Source organism: Myxine glutinosa, chromosome 5, assembly GCF_964187855.1.
Source record: "Myxine glutinosa chromosome 5, kmMyxGlut1.1, whole genome shotgun sequence".
Lineage (NCBI taxonomy): Eukaryota > Metazoa > Chordata > Myxini > Myxiniformes > Myxinidae > Myxine > Myxine glutinosa.
The window spans coordinates 161,140,652-161,161,241 of record NC_136265.1 but is presented as its reverse complement, the minus strand read 5'-3'; the positions used below and the strand labels follow the sequence as shown (position 1 = coordinate 161,161,241).

Sequence of the window (20,590 nt, the reverse complement as noted above, 5' to 3'; positions counted from 1 at the left end):
AATTATACACAGGACACTTGTACATACATTTGGCATCTGAAGTTAGAGGCCATTTTGCTGTTTAATTCTCAAATCTGAAACACATCCTACTAAACATTATATTCAATGGTAATGGCATCTGATCTTGGGGTTGCAACCTTGGCAAATAGAAGTGTGATCACCTCAGAGATGTCTTGAGTTTTGTGTACGACAGAGACCAGTCCATTGTGGAGGAAGAATTGAATGTCCTCTACTTTCGTGGTTTAATAGAATGATCGTTTAAAGGCCATTTTCCCTGCTAGAGCAGGGGTTGGCCTTGCGGGCCCCATGACAATCATGGTTCCCTGTTTGAGGCAACGTTTTTTTTTATGGCTGGATGCCCTTCCTGGCGCCAACCCTTGGTCGCCTCTTACGATGCGAAGGGATACGGTGTACCTATTCTAAACTGGGGTACACACCGGGATCATTCATCCCAGCATGCTGGTACTCAATTTGCCGACCTCGGAAAGATGACAGGCTGAGTCAACCCCCCTGGTGTTAATTCAGTGATGACCGGGATTCGAACCCAGGATCCTAGGATCCCAAGCCGGCACCCTAACCGCTAAGCCAACACCAGGCTTTAATATAAAGCGTTTATTACCGGAGAGATACACATTGACTTTAATACAAGAAAAACTACAAGGATACTCAAAATAAATGAACAAATACAGAACAAAGAAGTCAGCCAGCGTATATCTCTCCCCGTTTCTTCGTGAAAAGCTCTTTAAATACATTCCTCCACCGAGAAGCGGCACACCAGGGAGCGTAGGGTTGGGAGGGTAGAAAGAGGCCGAGAAGCCTTGAGAGATAAGGTGTGTATTGCAGAAATGTGTGATCTGCCTTGTGTCACCACAGTCGAGGCAATGTGTTATAAGTAGAGACAAGATGCATGTATATAGGCACGGGGACGGGGAGGCTTTTGAAGAGAGTGTTCCAGTGTAAACTGTGCATGTTTATTTGCTATTTTAGTCCAAGATGAAAAGGAATTGTCTCAGCTTATGTCCTTGCTTCGTCTGCTGTTTCCATACCACTGGCACTTTATATATTTAATTATTAAACTGTAACTGCTGAGGTACATAGATTTTTATATATGGAAGATACGTGCCCAGGAATATATGTGCTTAATGATGATATGTCTTCATCATTATAAGATTATAAGCAAATGGGTTTTAATTCCCATGTCAAGCAACATCTGGTTCCTCGCAATGGTCACTGGGGTGCTGGGAAAGGGAGGGCCCATCCACGCAGCCTGTCGGCCTCCATCAAAACGTTGGCATTCCCCAAAATGACCCCTCAAGATGGTCCCAATGACCCCCAGTCTGACCCCAAGTCTGATAATCAATGGATTTCATAATTTTAATTACATTTAACCACGACACCATCTACAAAACAGCCATGGGTGATGCGATGGTAACAAGTCAATTTGTATTGTGAAACTCGCTTTTCTGTGGACAGATCTCACTTGCATTTGATTGATATTTTCTGGTGGACAGATCTACATAATTGCTCATTTCGCAAGATTATTTCGAGCTACATTGACCATAAAAAACAGATTAGCTAAGAGAACTAAATTCCTTTGAAAAGCACTTTTTGAGAAACATGCTAATAATAAAATTGGATTCTCTCAAGAAATGAAGAGTTCAGAGAAAAAAACATTAACAAATTTGACTGAGTACGATAATATGGAAATAGAGACCAAAATGGTTTGGACATACTGTATTGAAATATATAGTGTGAGAGCCAGGCCACATTTGATTCGAAGATTGTGCACAAAAGCTTCAATGATGTTAGAGGAATCGACGATCAGCCCTTATACAGAAAACCCAATGCTTAAGTTTTTCAAGGTCAGCCTAAGAGACACTTAGTTCTCATTTAAAATGACATCATTCGTCACTTTTGTTTGGACATTTTTGGAATATGGCATTCTCTTGTCATCCTCTTTCAGAATATGAAACTTAAGATTGTGAGGTCAGCCTAATGATCTTAAGAAACGCCTCTAATTAGAGCTACCATCATTGAAGGAACGTGAATAACGATACAGAACATATAACTTGAGAATGTATACAGGTCAGCCGAAGTGTCTTAAGAATCATTTGAAGGTGATGAAAGCTTCATGTAAAATACACTGTGGCCTCATTAAATGTACATCGGCATACAACTAATTTCTGGAATGGATTAATACATTCCAGAAAGATATAGTGAATGACCTGAATTTGACCGCACAGCAGGTACAGGCACTCTCGTCCACACGCTCGGACTACAAAATATTTCACATTCAGAAAACGTGGTTTGGACAGCGCCAGCAGTTTTTGTACATTCTGGTATTATATATCTATATACACATAAAACACAGTGTATAACAGTATATGTGCCTATCTCCTTTATAAGGACGATTCGAGTAGGGTTTTAGAGGCCAATAATTTAACATGACTCTTCACGACCGTCTATTTTTCAGGATAACAGCCATGATGAGCAAGAAGCTTCCAGCGATGATGAAAATATATCACTCAGTAGATAATGACTGATTATATATTGACCATGGATGCCTTTTGGCAATCCATTACGACAGTAATTCACAATTCACAATGACAACTGAGATACATCGATATGATTTTCAGATTTTTCTGAGCAATTTTTATTCAAGATTTGATTAAAGTGCATTGAACTCTCATGTTTGTGTTAATAATCTTTAATTGATTCTTAAGACACTTAGGCTGACCTGTATGCATTCTTAACGCATCGTAATTCACCCACCTTCTATTTGCAATATGGTTCAATCTTGTGCTTGAAAGTCATAATTAGCTCTAATTAGAGGCGTTCTTAAGCTCATTAGACTGACCTCAACAAAATCTCAAGTTCGATATTCTGAAAGAGGCTCACAAGAGGATGCCATATATCAAAAATTACATTTGTGCACAAATGTCTAAACAAAAGTGACTTATGGCACCATTTCACATGGGTGCCAACCAAGGGTCTTAAGCCGACCTAGAAAAATGCAAGTGTTAGGTTTTCTGTATAAGAGCTGATAGTCGATTCCTCTAATATCACTGAAGCTTTTGTGCTCAATATTCTAATCAAATGTGGCCTGGCTCTCACAATAAGAGGACCAATGATCCTGTAGTTCACCTGGCTGGTTGCCAAACAGTGATGGATGGATCAGGGTAAAAATAAGAGCTGGATTTAGAATACACCGTTTAGGTCAGGTAGTATTGACGTGATGTTCACAGTAGTGCAACTCCCTGTTGCAAATGAGCCTTTGTTCATGATGTGCCCACTTACAGTATGATGATGTCACTTCCTGTTGTGTCAAAATTAGCCCTATTTGATAAGGATCAACTCCAAGATGTCTAAAATTCATACGTTTCGAGATATTGCCCACTCTCTGTATTATGACGTCACTGGTGGCCATATTATGTTTCGGATCAGCTTATTTTGATCAAACATTTGCAGAGGTAGTTGTTCATATATTTTAAGTTTCACATTGATTCATTAAGCGGTTTAAGAGAAGATAATTTTTGAAGGTTTTCCTTTGATCCAATACCAATGCATGGCTGCCAGACCATGTAACCAATGACATTGTTATCAAATTATATTTCCGACATGCAGTCAATCACATTTGTAAAGTTTTGCATTGATCAGTGAAGCAGTTTCAGAGGTGGGGATTTTTAAAGGTTTTTGTATGATCCAATATGACTGTCATACCAAGTGACTGATGGTGTCATTGTTAACAAGCTATATTTCCCTTCGTAGTTGATCACAAATTTAAAGTTTCACATGGATTGGTTAAAGAGTTCGTTGGCTGAGATGGGAGAACCTGCCGGAAGGACAACGGTCTCTGCAGCACTTCACAAATCTAAGCTTAATGGGAGAGTGGACAGCTGGAAGCCACTCCTAGAGAAAAAGGCACATGACAGTACACCTGCAGTTTGCAAAAAGGCACTTGAAAGACTCGAGAGCATGAGGTAAAAGATTCTGTGGTCTGATGAGCCGAAAATTGAACTCTTTAGCCTGAGTGCAAAGAGTATCATCTGGTGGAAACAGAGCACAGCTCATCACCAATCTAAGACCATCCCTACCATGAAGCATGGTGATGGCCAAATTATGATATGGGGATGCTTTTCAGCGGCAGGGATTGGGAGACTTGTAAGGATAGAGGGAACAATGAATAGCACCACATACAGGCAAATCCTTCAGGAGAACCTGCTTCAGAGTGCAAATGACTTGGATTTATGTTCCAACAGGACAATGACCCCAAGCATACAGCCAAAGCAATACTGGAATGGCTTCAGAACAAGAACATGAAGGTCCTTGGGTGGCCCAGCCAAAGCCCAGACTTGAATCCCACTGAGAATCGGTGAAAGATTTGAAGATTGCTGTTTACCGACATTCCCCATCCAACATGACAGAGCTTGAGCAAATCTGGAAGGAAGAAGAGGAGAAACTCCCCAAATCCAGATGTGCAAAGCTGATACACACGTATGTCTGCATCAGATTTGCTCATCTTGATGTGCATATACCCAAGAAGAACTCAAAGCTGTAATCGCTGCCAAAGGCACTTTTATGGAGTATTGACACAGGGGGTTGAATACTTAAATGTAAACTAGAACGGCACTCAGTAGACAGCATACCCCGGCCAGGTGAACAGTTTACGTTATTGTATCCCAGAGTAGACCAGAAAATCACAATACAGAATCACATTTAATCAAAATCATCCGTCCACAACTTTTTGAGATATCCTGCTGCATATCGTTTTTGGCCCCATCTCCCAATGGTGAAGAATCACTTTAAAAATTCTACTAGCCGGATCTGGATCAGGATTTTCACCAAAATTGAATCGATTATTCCTCGTCACACACAACCTGTCCACCAAGTTTTGTCCAAATCCATTCATAACTTTTTGAGATATCCTGCCATATGTTGGTTTTAGCCCAATCTCCCAATGGTGAAGAATCACTTCACCATCACTTAAAGTCACCATCTCCCAATGGTGAAGAATCAAAAAAAAATTCCACTTTGACATTTGGAGTATTATGTGTAGATCAGTGACAAAAAATCCCAAATTAATCCATTTTAATTCAGGCCGCAACAACAAAATGTGAAAATAATCAAGGGATGTGAATACTTTCCGAAGGCACTGCACGTAAAAGTGGCAATTTTCGAAACCTTCAACCTGAAAATGTCCTTTACTTTCATTCCTTCTGCACCCTTTATTTTCTCTTCTCCCCCATGCTGCCATTTGTTCCAATATATATACCGTATACATATACATACATATAACCACCTTTAGAGGCCATTTTTCCCCGCAAGCGGGGGTTGGTCCTTTTTCGGGAACCGTGGTTGTTGTTGTTTTTTGGTCCCCTTTTTGAAGCAATGTTTTACGGCCGGATGCCCTTCCTGACGCCAACCCTTTTTGCCGCCTTTAACGACAAACAGGGAATTACCAGTGAACTGGTACTCAATTTGCCGACCTCGGAAGGATGACAGGCTGAGTCAACCCCCCTGGCGTTAATTCAGCAATCGACTGGGATTCGAACTCAGGATCCTCGGATCCTAAGCCGGCACCCTAGCCGCTAGCCTAGCCCAACCCAAAACCAGCCAACATACACATACATACATACATACACACACACACACACACATACATACATACATACACACACACACACACACACACACACACACACACACACACACACACACACACACACACACACACACACACACACACACACACACACACACACATATATATATATATATATATACATATATATATATACATACACACACACACACACACAGTGCCTTCAGAAGTATTGAGACCCCATCACTTTTTTCACATTTTGTTATGTTGCAGCCTTATGCTGAAATCATTTAAATTCATTTTTTCCCTCATCAATCTACACTCAATACCCCATAATGACAAAGAGAAAACAAGATTTTATGAAGTTTTGCAAATTTATTAAAAAGAAAACACTGAAATATCAGATTGACATAAGTATTCAGACCCTTTGCTATGACACTTGAAATTTAGCTCAGGTGCCTCCCATTTCTCTTGATCATCTTTAAGATGTTTCTACACCTTGATTGGAGTCCACCTGTGGTAAATTCAATTGATTGGACATGATTTGGAAAGGCACACACCTGTCTATATAAGGTCTCACAGGTGACAATGCATATCAGAGCAAAAACCAAGCCATGAGGTCGAAGGAACTGCCTGCAGAGCTCAGAGACAGGATTGTGTCGAGGCACAGATCTGGGGAAGCCTACTAAAAAATTTCTGCTGCATTGAAGGTTCCCAAGAGCACGGTGGCCTCCATAATTCTTAAATGGAAGAAGTTTGGAACAACCAGGTCTCTTCCTAGAGCTGTCCGCCCGGCCAAACGGAGCAATCGGGGGAGAAGGGCCTTGGTAAGAGGTGACCAAGAACGCGATGGTCTCTCTGGCTGAGCTCCAGAGATCCTGTGTGGAGATGGGAGAAACTTCCAGAAGGACAAACATCACTGCAACACTCCACCGATTTGGGCTTTATGGCAGAGTGGCCCGACAGAAGCCTCTCCTCAGTGAAAGACGCATGAAAGCCCGCTGGGAATTTGCAAAAAAGCACCTAAAGGACTCAGACTGTGAAAAACAAGATTCTGTGGTCTGATGAAACCAAGATTGAACTGTTTGGCCTCAATTCTAAGCGTCATGTCTGGGGAAACCAGGCACTGCTCATCACCTGCCCAATACCATCCCAACAGTGAAGCATGGTGGTGGCAGCATCATGCTGTGGGGGTGTTTTTCAGCAGCAGGGACTGGTTAGGGTTGAGGGAACAATGAACGGAGCAAAGTACAGACATATCCTTCATGAAAATCTGAAACAGAGCGCTCAGGACTTCAGACTGGACCGAAGGTTCACCTTCCAACAGGACAATGACCCTAAGCACACAGCCAAGACAACGCAGGAGTGGCTTAGGGACAACTTTGAGAAGGTCCTTGAGTGGCCCAGCCAGAGCCCTGACTTGAACCCAATGGAACATCTCTGGAGAGACCTGAAAATGACTGTCCACTGACGGTCCCCATCCAACCTGACAGAGCTTGAGAGGATCTGCAGCGAAGAATGGCAGAAAATCCCCAAATAAAGGTGTGCAAAGCTTGTCGCGTCATACCCAAGAGGACTCGAGGCTGTAATCGCTGCCAAAGGTGCTTCAACTAAGTACTGAGTTAAAGGTCTGAATACTTATGTCAATGTGATATTTCAAGTTTTTCTTTTTAATAAATTTGCAAAACTTCCTAAAATCCTGTTTTCTCTTTGTCATTATGGGGTATTGAGTGTAGATTGATGAGGGGAAAAATGAATTTAAACTATTTCAGCATAAGGCTGCAACATAACAAAATGTGAAAAAATAACAAAATGTGAAAAAATAACAAAATGCTGCAACATAACATTCCCAAAATGTGAAGGGGTCTGAATACTTTCTGAATGAACTGTATATATATATACACATACATATATATATTGTTGTGGTTTTGAGTTTTGTACAATAAAGGTTAAATTTCCCCCTCATAGTTAGTCACATTACAACATGTAGCCTTGCGATAGTGCAGTTATTTCTTAGTATTTGTGAGCATAGTCCTTTTCCTGTGTTAGTTTTGCGTTGAGTAGAATAATGAGAGTAGGTCCTCCATTGCCTTATGCTGCCTCCATTGCCTTATGCCGCCTCCATTGCCTTATGCCGCCTCCATTGCCTTATGCCGCCTTACGCCTCTTTATGCTGCCTTTGGCTTTTTGGCGCGAATTAACACGAGGCAGGCCTGGCAAATCGAGCAGGGACCGGATGAGGGCGGCGGAGAGGCTGACGGTAAGCGCGAGCCACCAATCAGGGCTCGAAGGGAGTGGCTGTGGCATTGCGTCACAGGGTGTGGTTGGAACATTCGAGAGGGCTCAGGGCGTGGCAATAAAACCCGTTGCGCGAAGCCCCCACCAGGAGTCCTTCTGTGGAGAGGTGAGCTTGAAGTTCTGCGAAGGGAGGCGCTTGACTGAGTATTGATGAGAGTTACGAGTTCAGAGAAAAGACGCGCGTGAACTAAGTATAAGCGCTCGTACCAAAGTGACGCTCGGTTGAGCTTGAGGCCGAGCCTCTATTGGGTGACGCGAGTGATAGCGCGCCGGTAACTCAACGCGGTGGAAAGCCGCCAAGCCGGCGAGAGACGCATACATTTCCCTCATGCCTGCTGTGCCCTTTGCTGAGAGACGCGCTCCAAGGGTCCCTTCCACCACCTGCTTGCCATCTTCGTGGGACGTGCTGTGACCGTGGAGCGCCACGCCAGGCGAAGCCGTTCCTGGACGACCAAGGCAGCGAGTGAACACCATCCTACCTGCATTTCCCCATTGTGAGTGTGATCGGGCCCGTATCTGGGATTAATATAAGATTGCTTAAGTTCTGCTCTGTGTCTGCTTTCTACCGACTTGTACATATAAGTGTAAATAGTAATTAAATAGTGTTCTTCCTTTATTTGACTGTCTCGTGTTTTTCATCATTGACTAAGCGTGGTACGAATAGAACCACTCTAATCGGGTTCCAATATTAACGGTAACTGCACGGACCACGTAGTACGCAATCCACTCGGTGTACCCAAATTACACGTGGCTCGTGCGAGGCTTGGTTCCCCGCTTCCGTGGCGGCGCAGGTATTTAGGTAAGTGCGAGACTTGTCCCGAAACCCGACCTTGCGTTTGCCCAGGAGGGGCGTTTCAAGTCTCGGTTACGCCGCCGGCCCAGAAAGAACAAGGGGCTTAATCTCCGCTTGGTAAGGGAAGGAAGGGCGGCGGAAAACCGTAACAATATATATATATATATATATATATATATAGTATATATATATATACAGCTGTATTGTCAACATTGTCAGCTGTGAGACCTTATATAGACAGGTGTGTGCCTTTCCAAATCATGTCCAATCAATTGAATTTACCACAGGTGGACTCCAATCAAGGTGTAGAAACATCTCAAAGATGATCAAGAGAAATGGGAGGCACCTGAGCTAAATTTCAAGTGTTATAACAAAGGGTATGAATACTTCTGTCAATGTGATATTTCAGTTTTTTCTTTTTAATAAATTTGCAAAACTTTCTAAAATCCTGTTTTCTGTTTGTCATTGTGGGATATTGAGTGTAAATTGATGAGGGAAAAAATGAATTTAAACGATTTCAGCATAAGGCTGCAATATAACAAAATGTGAAAAAAGTGAAGGGGGGGGGGGGGTGAAGGTGGCCAGACACACACACACACACACACACACACACACACACACACACACACACACACACACACACACACACACACACACACACACACACACACACACACACACACACGTTTCCTTGATTAATGGAAAGCATAATTATGTATTTTAGAAAAGCTAGTTATGATGCATTTTGTAGCTTGTCCTGCATCTCATTTGGATTACAGGATATAAATAAAATCTACCAAATCACACACAAAGCAGATGTCAAGTCAACCAGATGGGCATTTTCAATCAATTCGACTTTACAGCGGTGCGATGTGTGGGTGTATACTGGCATAAAGCATGTCCTTTCAAGTCGGAGGTTCTCCTTACAATATGCCTTCATACCAAGGTACATTGGGGGATTCATTCCTCTAAAATCAGCACACTGCAAGGAAACACGTTTTGCTTTCATTGACAAAAGGGTATCCAAAATCCAAAGGACTTTTGGACGATTTTGTCACTGTACACATGAAATATAGAAACCGTAAACGTTGAAAAAAGTCTGAGAATCAGGTTGGCGTTTTGGTGTTCCCACTTGAACCACTCACTGGGTCATGGTGTGGGGAACCCAGGTTCAATTCCCATATACCATGCATTTTTGTGGCTGGCAGGATAGCCGAGAGGTACGAGCACTCATCTCTGAGCCATCTTGCCTAAGATTGAATCTCAACCCAACTATAAACTTTCACCTTGGTGTTTCGCATTCAAGTCAATCCATTAATGTACGTGCTACCCCTCAGAAGGATGTCAACCCACAGGACGTATTTGCTCGCACTTATAATATTGACGCGAAGAGGAGGCACCCTGAATTTACAAATTTGTGCTCAAATCACCTTCCGTCGAACGTCAGGCCTGGCCAGCCGGTTCTTGAAAAACTTGGGCCAAAGTTGTTCTCTGGCCGACCCCACAAGAATGTGGGAATAACTTAGGATGTCAAAGGAGAGGAAGAAGTACGTTTGTCCATTGTCTACCAGTATCTTTGCAATTCACGTAAAAGTACAGTCCACCGATTTCTACCAATATCTTTGTCGTGCACGGGGATTTATGGACAAGCTTCTCCACGAGCAGACATTTTTCCAATTAATTCCCCATTCTGCTCATATTATAATATTCAACTACAGTGCCAACAGCAACTACAGTCATGTTGAATAAAATAAATAAATAATGAAAAACTCTGTTTACGAACTCAGCTTCTAAAAATGGTGAGCCAAATATTTTCTGAAGGAAGTTTCATATGAAGCAAGACCAGCATCAGACTTGTCTGCCCTTATGAACAAGGGAGAGTTTAATTAAGACCTATGATTCACACAGGCAGCAAGATGACACACCGTGAAGGTGTGAAAACAAGACTAACGTTAACCGTTTCGCTTGATTCAAGGAAAAAGAAAAGCTTTTTGAAACGAGAATGAACACCTTCCTACGAGAAGAAAGCAGGGGTCTTCCAAATGAAGCAAAGCAATTTACGAGGTTCTTCGGTTGGATTTATAGCGTCCAATGGTTTGGTCGTTCCATCACACTCGCTCGAGGCCTTTGTATTCGGTGATAGCTGGGATAAGGTTCTGAATAACCATAAAAGTCTCTGCTTTATCCAACTCCGGTTCGCCATCACGTCAGGTCACAGCATGCCCGATGCAATGTACATTTTGCTTTTTAAATCTTGGCATTAATAGGACGTATGAAATCATTAGCCTCCTCAAACGATTTTATCCTGACAAATCAAGTTCATTAGATGTCTGCTCTGCCCATACGTGTTCCTATGCCACTAAACCTGAACTTGTCAAACAAGCATTGGGCTGTCAGCTCGCTACGATCAACACCTTTCAAGACAAATTTTTAAGATTCCTTTTCAAAATCTGATTTGATAAGCGTATTCGAACTTATATAATTTGAGAATTCATCTTAAACAAATAAAATATAAAACTGGAACGTCCATAGAACACCTTACCCCACACTTTCTTGGGAAACAAGAACATTGGTGGAGTCTACGAGCGACAAATTTGATTGGCCGTGATTATGTAAAATACCATAATGTTTTGTCAAAGTACTGCTAAACAGAAGGGTTTTGAAAGTGTCAAAAAGACAATTTGTGTTCTGCAGTGTTTAAGTATATAATTCAATTGAAATAAAATCTATTTTAAAGGTTGGAGAATTCTTTTTCGGAAATTTACCGCCGTTGATGCAGCTTATTTTACACCACCTTTAGCACGTTACATCACTTCAGTTGTTCGTGCCTGTTTTTTGTTTCCTTTATGACATCATTAAAAAGAGTAAGTTTCCTGATTGGAATGATTTTCAAAATTGTAAATCTTGCACTTTTACACTTTGGGGATATGGTGTAAATTTTGCTCCGATCAGTGAGGATGGTTCATGGTAAGTAAGTAAGTTCATGGCAAGTAAATATGAACTTTTATTTTGGTTTCATAATAAAATAAAATAATATCACCTTTAAGGTCTGTGATGGTAGCACGTTTAAAATTATGCAATTTAAACTCAATATCTATCTTCTCAAGATAATGCGGAGTGCCGTGTCTTCCATCAGGCTTGGACTCCGAGCAAAACGGCAACTATTTCCGGGACCAAGACTTGCTTTGGGGATCACATAAGATCGTGTGCAGACTAAAGGAATCATAAGACTTAAAGGAAGACTCCAGACCCAAAAAATTTTTTTATTATTTTAATCTTTAGAATTAGGTAATGTTTAATTTTTTTAAAGGAAAAAAAAATTCGACGCTAAATTAGTAGTAAAATGTGTTTTTAAAAAGGCACGATTAAAAAAAAAGAAGCTAGTTCTGGAATCCTTGTGACGTCACTGTGACGTCACACGAGGTATCGATCTCAGCTGATCGCGGTGCACACAGTGCATAAACATGGCAGACTTGGCAGAAGAAGAAGTTTCTGACTCCGAATCGCTCGATATTTCCTCCGATCTGTCGGACTTTTCAGCCGATGAATACGTATCATCAGAGGCTGAGGAAAGTATTGTAGAAGAATTTGATATAGAACGGAGAGAATTTTGTGTTCAACCATAATGGTTCAACCATAATGTTCAACAGTTCAACCATAATGGCGCAGGCTGCAGCTACTATACTAATATCAAACCATATCAGTTTGAGCCGGAATACACTGACGAAGATCCAGCGGCCAATATGGAGGTCGAAGTGGAAAACGACGAAGATGATGCTGAACGGCTCGCAGATTTAGATTACTGGTACCTGTTGGGCTAGCCTACTTGTTGATAGTTTCGGTTAAATATGCAAGGAATATTTATATCAAGCGAGTGTTATTGCAGTAGTGACTTTGTTTGATCGATAAAATGGTAAAAACCCGATCGCCTTGTGCCTGTATCATGGCGTAGCCACAGACACGCAGGCTGCAGCTACTGAGTGTAGTGTACAAATGCACTCGTCACTGTACGTCGGTGTTTCGTATAATTTTGGCCAATTTATTTATATTTATGGCAGGCATGTTCCGCTAGACCCCGAAATAAGTCAATACATAAACAATTATGCTCGCATCCCGGGAGGGGGAGGGTGGGGGGATAGCCCACATTTTATACATGACACAAACGTCATTTACAATTTAGTATAGGCCTAGGCCTATGCATTGCTAGTTGACATAGCACTCTGGTTAAAAATGTTCACTGCAATGCCTCGTCGACTTGGTAGGACCTTTTCATCGTGCTCGAGTTCGTCAGACAAACCTCTTCCAAGTGTTATTACTGGCAACATCCTTCGGGAATTCATGCAGTGTTCGCACAAAAGGCTCCGAGACTTTGCTGCACCCATACAAAACACAACTATAAACCATTTAGAATCCGATATGCAGGACAATATAACTAGAATATAAACACTCCACACTATTGTTTTGTATTGTAAACCATTTGTAAAGTATTTCCGGCTTCCCCGATCACCTCGTGTGACGTCATACTGTGCACGGGCACGTGGTCTAAGATTTGCAGAAGCGTTTTCGTCGATGGTCTATCATTGGCGCATTTAAGGTCGGATTACAAGGAAAAGACTTCACGGGTTGATTTTTTTTTTAGATGATGTTGTTATGTACTGATCAAAGATTATGTAGAAGCATTTAACTAAAAAAAAAAATTTGGGGTCTAGAGTCTTCCTTCAAAGCTAAACAACAGATATATAATGTTGTGAATTTCGGGGTAGACATATATAGATTTAGGTAGATCTGAATAGGTATCATGCTTCGTCTGTCATGCTAGAGAATCTCACCTGTAATAAGTTCTGTGTTTCCCCCGGTTTGTCGGATCAAGGTGTGTCTTCATCCCCATTACGAGGAATGGGGACTGATAAATAGTTCTAGGGACTAAGATAATTCCCCTGTTTGTCAGACCTGGTGATCATACCTGTGTCCCTTATGGCAACGCACTCTTGTAGACATTAGATAGGCCCTCAGTGCACACATTAATTAAATTCCCCCCCCAACCCCCCCTTACAATGACTGACCATAAGAACTGACCGGAAGAAACAGGCAGGAAGCGGCCGCGTACAACGACACCATGGCTTTCGAACATCGTGCCGGGCAGGCTGGGAGCCACGCCCAGGAGAACTAGTGATTGGCCAGTGGAGGGGCGAGCAACAAACACCACACTGATTGGCAGAGTAGGGGAGGACGTGCGATTGGTCCAAGGAAGGGCAGAGAGCTTCCCCATGATTGGAGTAAAGAAGGACTTGTGGTTGGCCACCGACCAATGGCATGGAGCAGGGCGCCAATCGCTCGGCCAATGGGACGGGACGGATGAGAGCAGAAGATTCGGGAAGGTTAGAAGCGACGCACTGGTTGGAGGGGAAGCGAGCTGACGTCAGAAGACCACCAGTAAAACCGCTCACTCGCCGGCATTTTGAGCTCTTCACTTTGCCTCTTGCCTTCCCTTGACTGTCCCTTCGCGCTGGACCCTCTCATGTGTTGGACCTCGTCGCGTTTGGACCCTCGCTCGTTTGATGTTGGAAGGACATTGGCACGCCGACGATTCTCTTACCCGGATTCACGCACGAACCTCTCAAACGATCGCGCGGGGACACGAGGCTTGGCGTGCAGTGGCGTCCGTGGGCCTGGTGGAGCGCAAACGGGGGCAGAACGAGGCCTACTTCCCACTGCCCGGAACCACGGTCGGACGACTGCACTCGGAGCCAGACAATCCGTGACGACTGCAGACTACTGATTGAGATAAGATGCACCACATTCCACAACACGACGAGACATTTATTTTATATATCCTCTCCCATTGTTCGTATCTGAAGTCTGTACGGGGACGTCCCAATTTAGGATTGTTTCTTCCTATATATCCTCTCCCATTGTTCGTATCTGAAGTCTGTACGGGGACGTCCCAATTTAGGATTTAGTTTCTTCCTTCGCGTTTCCTTGTTCTCGGTTCCGTTAATAAATATTTATTGTTGTACATTATTCCGTGTTCATGTGAAGTTAATAATTTGCAGGGAGGAGACATCGTCGGGGCCGAAAAGGTAAGCCGCGGCTTTTTTCCCCAATCCCCGGCTGGTGTATCGATCCGCCATTGAATTGGAAACGCCTCGTTAAGCTCGATTATTCCATCCGTGGTGATGCTTGGTGTTAACCGAGTCAAACCACACGACAATAATTAGATAATCACTCATGGTTCCCGATCAAAAGTATATGATAAAATAATTATGCAAGAAACCATTTTGCACCCCAAAAAACAAACAAACTGTGAATACATGAAGCACAGGGCCACAAATGTAGAAGCAAGTGACATTTTATGAACCATGAATACGTGGGGTCCGCGAATGTCAAATCCGTGAATGTTGGGGTTTCACAGTAAAACATTCAATTGTAATCAAGTTGTCCCTCAATCATAAACTGACGTTTGTAGACCGACAGAGAGAAGGGAACCAATTGCTTAACCCTGCTTTTCGCTTAGCATGTGTGAGGTAATAAAAGCATTGCGGGGCTACCCTTAAACATTCAGACACTTATGTATAATGTGGTAAAATAAAAGTTTTAACTTCAAACAAAACTGGCTGTGGTGGAGAATCATGGAGGAGGGAGGGAGGTTAGATTTTCCAACAGTTTGTATATATTTTTTGTATATATCTTTGTATATATCTAATATATAAAGGTCATTCTATCTAACCACTCCGTCACTGACTGATATTAATGTTCGGTACCTTCCGCGTGTCGTAGAAAGCTTAAATTTGGCATGCCAAAGGACATTGAAGCAGATACACCGGAAAAATCACAGAACCGTCAGAAAGCGTCCGTAAATGAAAATTTACGTTTAAAAAACGTAAACGCATCCTTAAATTTTTAAAAACTCATTTGATATCTAGCAGGAAGTCAGTGATGCTTACCTAGAATCATAAACCTTATATTACCTCCGCCACTGAAGGTAGATGAAGGTTATGTTTTCTTTCACCCCTGTCTGCGTGTTTGTTTGTGAACAGGATATCTCAAAACGTTGTGAACGAATTCGGACGAACTTAGGTGGACAGGTTGGGTATTTGACAAGGATGAAATGATTAGATTTTGGTGAAGATCTTTATCTGGATCTGGGAATTTGTAAAGTGATTCTTCACCATCAAGTGATAAGGCCAAAAGTGATATATAACATATTTCAAAAAGTTGTGGATGACGTCTGACAAAAACTAGACGGATGAGTGGGTAAGTGACAAGAACAAGCCAATTAGATTTGGTTCAAGTCGCTATCCAGATCCGACCTCTGGGTGGGATACAAAATGTAAACTATTCAGCCTGGTGGAGGTAGTATGCATTCTACTGAGAGCCTTTTTTAAAATAATGCACCATTTCTTCCAGAAAATTGTTGAAATTGAACAATGTTTTGGTATCCACATATGTATTTCATTTGTTTGCAGTGGAACAAAACAAAAAAGCTGAAAAAATTACTAAGTCTTAGCTTATTCCACACAGTAATCCTAAAATAGCCCGGACAATATTATTGGCACCTTTTAGAAGTTGTTAGAAATAATTAGATTTCAAGCAGGTGATTCTCCTTTACTTTGGTATTGAACTCACCTGTGCTGAGTTGCAGGTGCCTGCAATATAAAAATCACTCACTCAACAAGTTTGAATGGAGAAAAGGAGTCATTCTGCTGTTTTGTGTCACTGTGTGTACCGCAATGAGCATGGAGAAAAGAAAGACAACCAGAGAATTGTCTGAGGAGGTCAGACACAAGATTGTAGCCAAGCATGGACAATATCAAGGTGAAAGGTCCATCTCCAGAGACCTTGATGTTCCTGTGTCCACCGCACGCAATGTTATCAGGAAGTTTAAGGCCCATGGCACTGCAGCTAACCTCCCTGGATGTGGCCACAGGAGGAAACTTGATCGAAGATTGCAGCGAATCATTGTTTGAATGGTGGAGAAAGCACCTCGATCAACTGCCAAACAGATTCAAGCTGACCTTCAGACACAAGGGTACGACAGTTTCAACTTGCACCATCCGTCGCCAACTCAATGAAAAGGGGTTCTGTTGTATGAGACCCATGAGGACCCAACTGCTGAGAGAGAGACGTAAGAAAGCCCGACTGGAGTTTTCCAAAACGCACCTGAACAAGCCAAAATCCTTCTGGGAGAATGTCCTGTGGACGGATGAGATCAAATTAGAGCTTTTTGGTAAAGCACATCATCTCTATGTTTACAGAAAACAAAATTAAGCCTTCAAAGAAAAGAACACCTTCCCTACAGTCAAACATGGAGGAGGTTCAGTGATGTTTTGGGGCTGCTGTACTGCCTCTGGCACTGGGTGCCTTGAATGTGTGCATGGCATCATGAAATCAGGAGATTACCAAGGCATTTTGGAGCACAATGTTGAACCCAGTTTCAGAAAGCTGAGTCTCCGTCGAAGGTCATTGTCTTGCAGCAGGACAATGACCCCAAACACACTTCAAAAAGCACCCAGGAATGGTTCAAGATAAATCGCTGGACAGGTTCTGAAGTGTCCAGCAATGAGTCCAGATCTAAATCCCATTGAACACCTGTGGGGAGATCTGAAAACAGCAGTTGGGAGAAGGCACCCTTCAAATCTGGGAGAACTGGAGCAGTTTGCACAAGAAAAGTGGGCCAAACTGCCAGTAGAGAGGTGTAGGAAGCTCATTCATGGCTATCGGAAGCGCTTGACTGCAGTTATTTTGTCCAAAGGCCGTGCTGCCAAATATTAAGTCCAGGGTGTCAATAATTTTGTCAATGCCATTTCTTTTATTTTCTGTTTTAAAAGGATATATTAAGTTCTGAAACAAAAACAAAGGTTCTGTAATATTAACAGTGAAATAAAGAATTGTGGAGACCAAATACTTTTGTCAATTTCAACTTCTTTTTACAGAAAATTGTGAGTTATTTGAAAAAAGTGCAAGGGTGCCAATATTTTTGGCCACGGCTGTACGTACGAAGCATGGTTCCTATACCACACTAGGATATATTTATACTTTGATAGGATTGGAGTTGGAGCGGTCCACCCTGAGTTTGATTCCCGAAATGACTATAGGGGGTCGGATTAGTGCTCCGCCACAGTCCGGAGGGGAGAGCATCACCAAGCATGCCATCCTTTGGAGGGACCTTAAGCGGGTTGTCCCATTTGTTAGGATTAGTTAGTGCAAGTTAAAGATCCCACAAAATCATTTGTAAAGAATAGGTGAGTTATCGCCGGCACCCTGAACAAATTCCCACTCTTAACGTGCAGGGGTACTGCATCACCTGCAGAGACGCACGTCAGTAATGAATAGTGCTACCTGCGAGCTGAATACAGAATTTAATTCCAGTCAAATATCTGCATTCACTAAAAACATGACCAAGTCTGAATTGGTGCTCGTACAGACAGTCACTCCAGTGAATACACGTCACAAACAGGGACACTCGAAACCTGGTATGGCAGCCACCTGTCTACTAACCTGCACAAAATCTCAATTAAACAGCCACCTGTCACTTTTGTCGTTTAAGAGTTGTTATTCTGAAAGTAGGTGGTCCTTGAGGATGTTCCCAATTATGGATATTTTTGGGGGATGAAGAAGGGGCAGTCCCTCAGAATTTGAACCCGACCGTGACCTCCCAACCCCACTCTATCCCCATGTGCTCCCCTCCCCTTCCCCACCGCATAAAATCGCAATTTACTGATTTGACAATCAAGTCGTCAATCATTATCTGCTGCAAATGCGACATAAATACATAAATGATGGAAAGAAAGTTTGTAATCGAGAAGAGCGCTGGGATATCGCTTCGCCTGTGACGATCACTCGATACATAGATACCATTCGCAGAGCAGAACCGAGATCAAACGATACACGTAGTACAACATGAATGAAGTACGAGTATATATATTTTAAACTATTATTATTATAATTACCTCATCTCTAATGAGCTGCAGCAGGGAATCGTCGTGCATGGCGGACGACGCTCCGCTGTAAGGTCCGCTCGTCGTCACCCTGTACGCCCGCACATGACGATCGGGAGATCCCCTTCTTCTTCTTCAGCCACCCACTCTCCTTGCGCCTCACATTACCCAAATATTCCCAATCCTTTTTTCTTCCTTCTCTTTTCTTTACGAGCCGATCATCTTTCCTTCGTACTACTCATCCCCTATGCAGCTCCATCACTTTTCCTCTCAGTTCTCACGCACCTCTCTCTCCCCTCTCCCCCAGCATGCCGTACTTTCCTCCCACCATTACCCGAGAATGCGGTACCTTACCCCGACGCCTACCCGAGCATGTCGTACCTTCCTCCACTCCCTTCCTTCCTTCCTCAGCATCGCTTACCTTCACCACCCCCTTCCCTCAGCATCCCGTACCTTCACCCCTCCCCTCCTCCCTCAGTATTCCGTACCTTCACCCCCTCCTCCCTCAGCATCCCGTACCTTCACCTCCTCCTCCCTCAACATCCCGTACCTTCACTCCTCCTCCTCCCTCAGCATCCCGTACCTTCACCCTCCCCTCATCCCTCAGCATCCCGTACCTTCACCCTCCCCTCCTCCCTCAGCATCCCGAACCTTCACCCCCTCCTCCCTCAGCATTCCGTACCTTCACCCCTCCTCCTTCCTCAGCATCCCGTACGTTCACCCTCCCCTCCTCCCACAGCATCCCGTACCTTCACCCCCTCCTCCCTCAGCATTCCGTACGTTCACCCTCCCCTCCTCCCACAGCATCCCGAACCTTCACCTCCTCCCTCAGCAGTCAGCATCCCGTACCTTCACCCCTCCTCCTCCTCCCTCAGCATCCCGTACTTTCACCCTTCACCTCCTCCTCCCTCAGCATCCCGTACCTTTACCCCCGCCTTCCTCAGCATCCCGTACCTTTACCCCCGCCTTCCTCAGCATCCCGTACCTTCACCCTTCACCCTCCCCTCCTCCCACAGCATCCCGTACCTTCACCTCCTCCTCCCTCAGCATCCCGTACCTTCACCCCGCCTCCTTCCTCAGCATCCCGTACTTTCACCCTTCACCTCCTCCTCCCTCAGCATCCCGTACCTTTACCCCCGCCTTCCTCAGCATCCCGAACCTTCACCTCCTCCTCCCTCAGCATCCCGTCCCTTTACCCCCCCCCCTCCTCCCTCAGCATCCCGTCCCTTTACCCCCCCCTCCCTCCCTCAGCATCCCGTCCCTTTACCCCCCCCTCCCTCCCTCAGCATCCCGTCCCTTTACCCCCCCCTCCCTCCCTCAGCATCCCGTCCCTTTACCCCCCCCCCTCCCTCAGCATCCCGTCCCTTTACCCCCCCCTCCCTCAGCATCCCGTCCCTTTACCCCCCCCTCCCTCAGCATCCCGTCCCTTTACCCCCCCCCTCCCTCAGCATCCCGTACCTTTACCCCCCCCCCTCCCTCAGCATCCCGTCCCTTTACCCCCCCCCCTCCCTCAGCATCCCGTCCCTTTACCCCCCCTCCTCCCTCAGCATACCGTCCCTTTACCCCCCCCCCTCCCTCCCTCAGCATCCCGTCCCTTTACCCCCCCTCCCTCAGCATCCCGTCCCTTTACCCCCCCTCCTCCCTCAGCATACCGTCCCTTTACCCCCCCCTCCCTCAGCATCCCGTCCCTTTACCCCCCCCCTCCCTCAGCATCCCGTCCCTTTACCCCCCCCCCTCAGCATCCCGTCCCTTTACCCCCCCCCTCAGCATCCCGTCCCTTTACCCCCCCCCCCTCAGCATCCCGTCCCTTTACCCCCCTCCATCAGCATCCCGTCCCTTTACCCCTCCCTCCGCATTCCGTACTTTCACCCCGCCTCCCTCAGCATCCCGTACCTTCACCCCTCCCCTCCCTCAGCATCCCGTACCTTCACCCCTCCCCTCCCTCAGCATCCCGTACCT

The 20,590-nt window shown here is 44.3% G+C and overlaps 1 protein-coding gene across 2 annotated transcripts in view; it reads right to left on the bottom strand.

Moving 5' to 3' along the window:
• Window positions 1–19,024, bottom strand: part of LOC137426851 (rhomboid-related protein 1) — a 48,409-nt gene extending 29,385 nt beyond the window's left edge. For both annotated transcript variants that reach the window (XM_068115808.2, XM_068115809.2), the window contains exon 1: window positions 18,644–19,024. In XM_068115808.2, the coding sequence (XP_067971909.1) occupies window positions 18,644–18,682 (39 nt within the window). In that variant the 5' untranslated portion in view covers window positions 18,683–19,024. The remainder of the gene's footprint in view (window positions 1–18,643) is intronic.
• Between the last annotated feature and the right edge of the window lie 1,566 nt (window positions 19,025–20,590).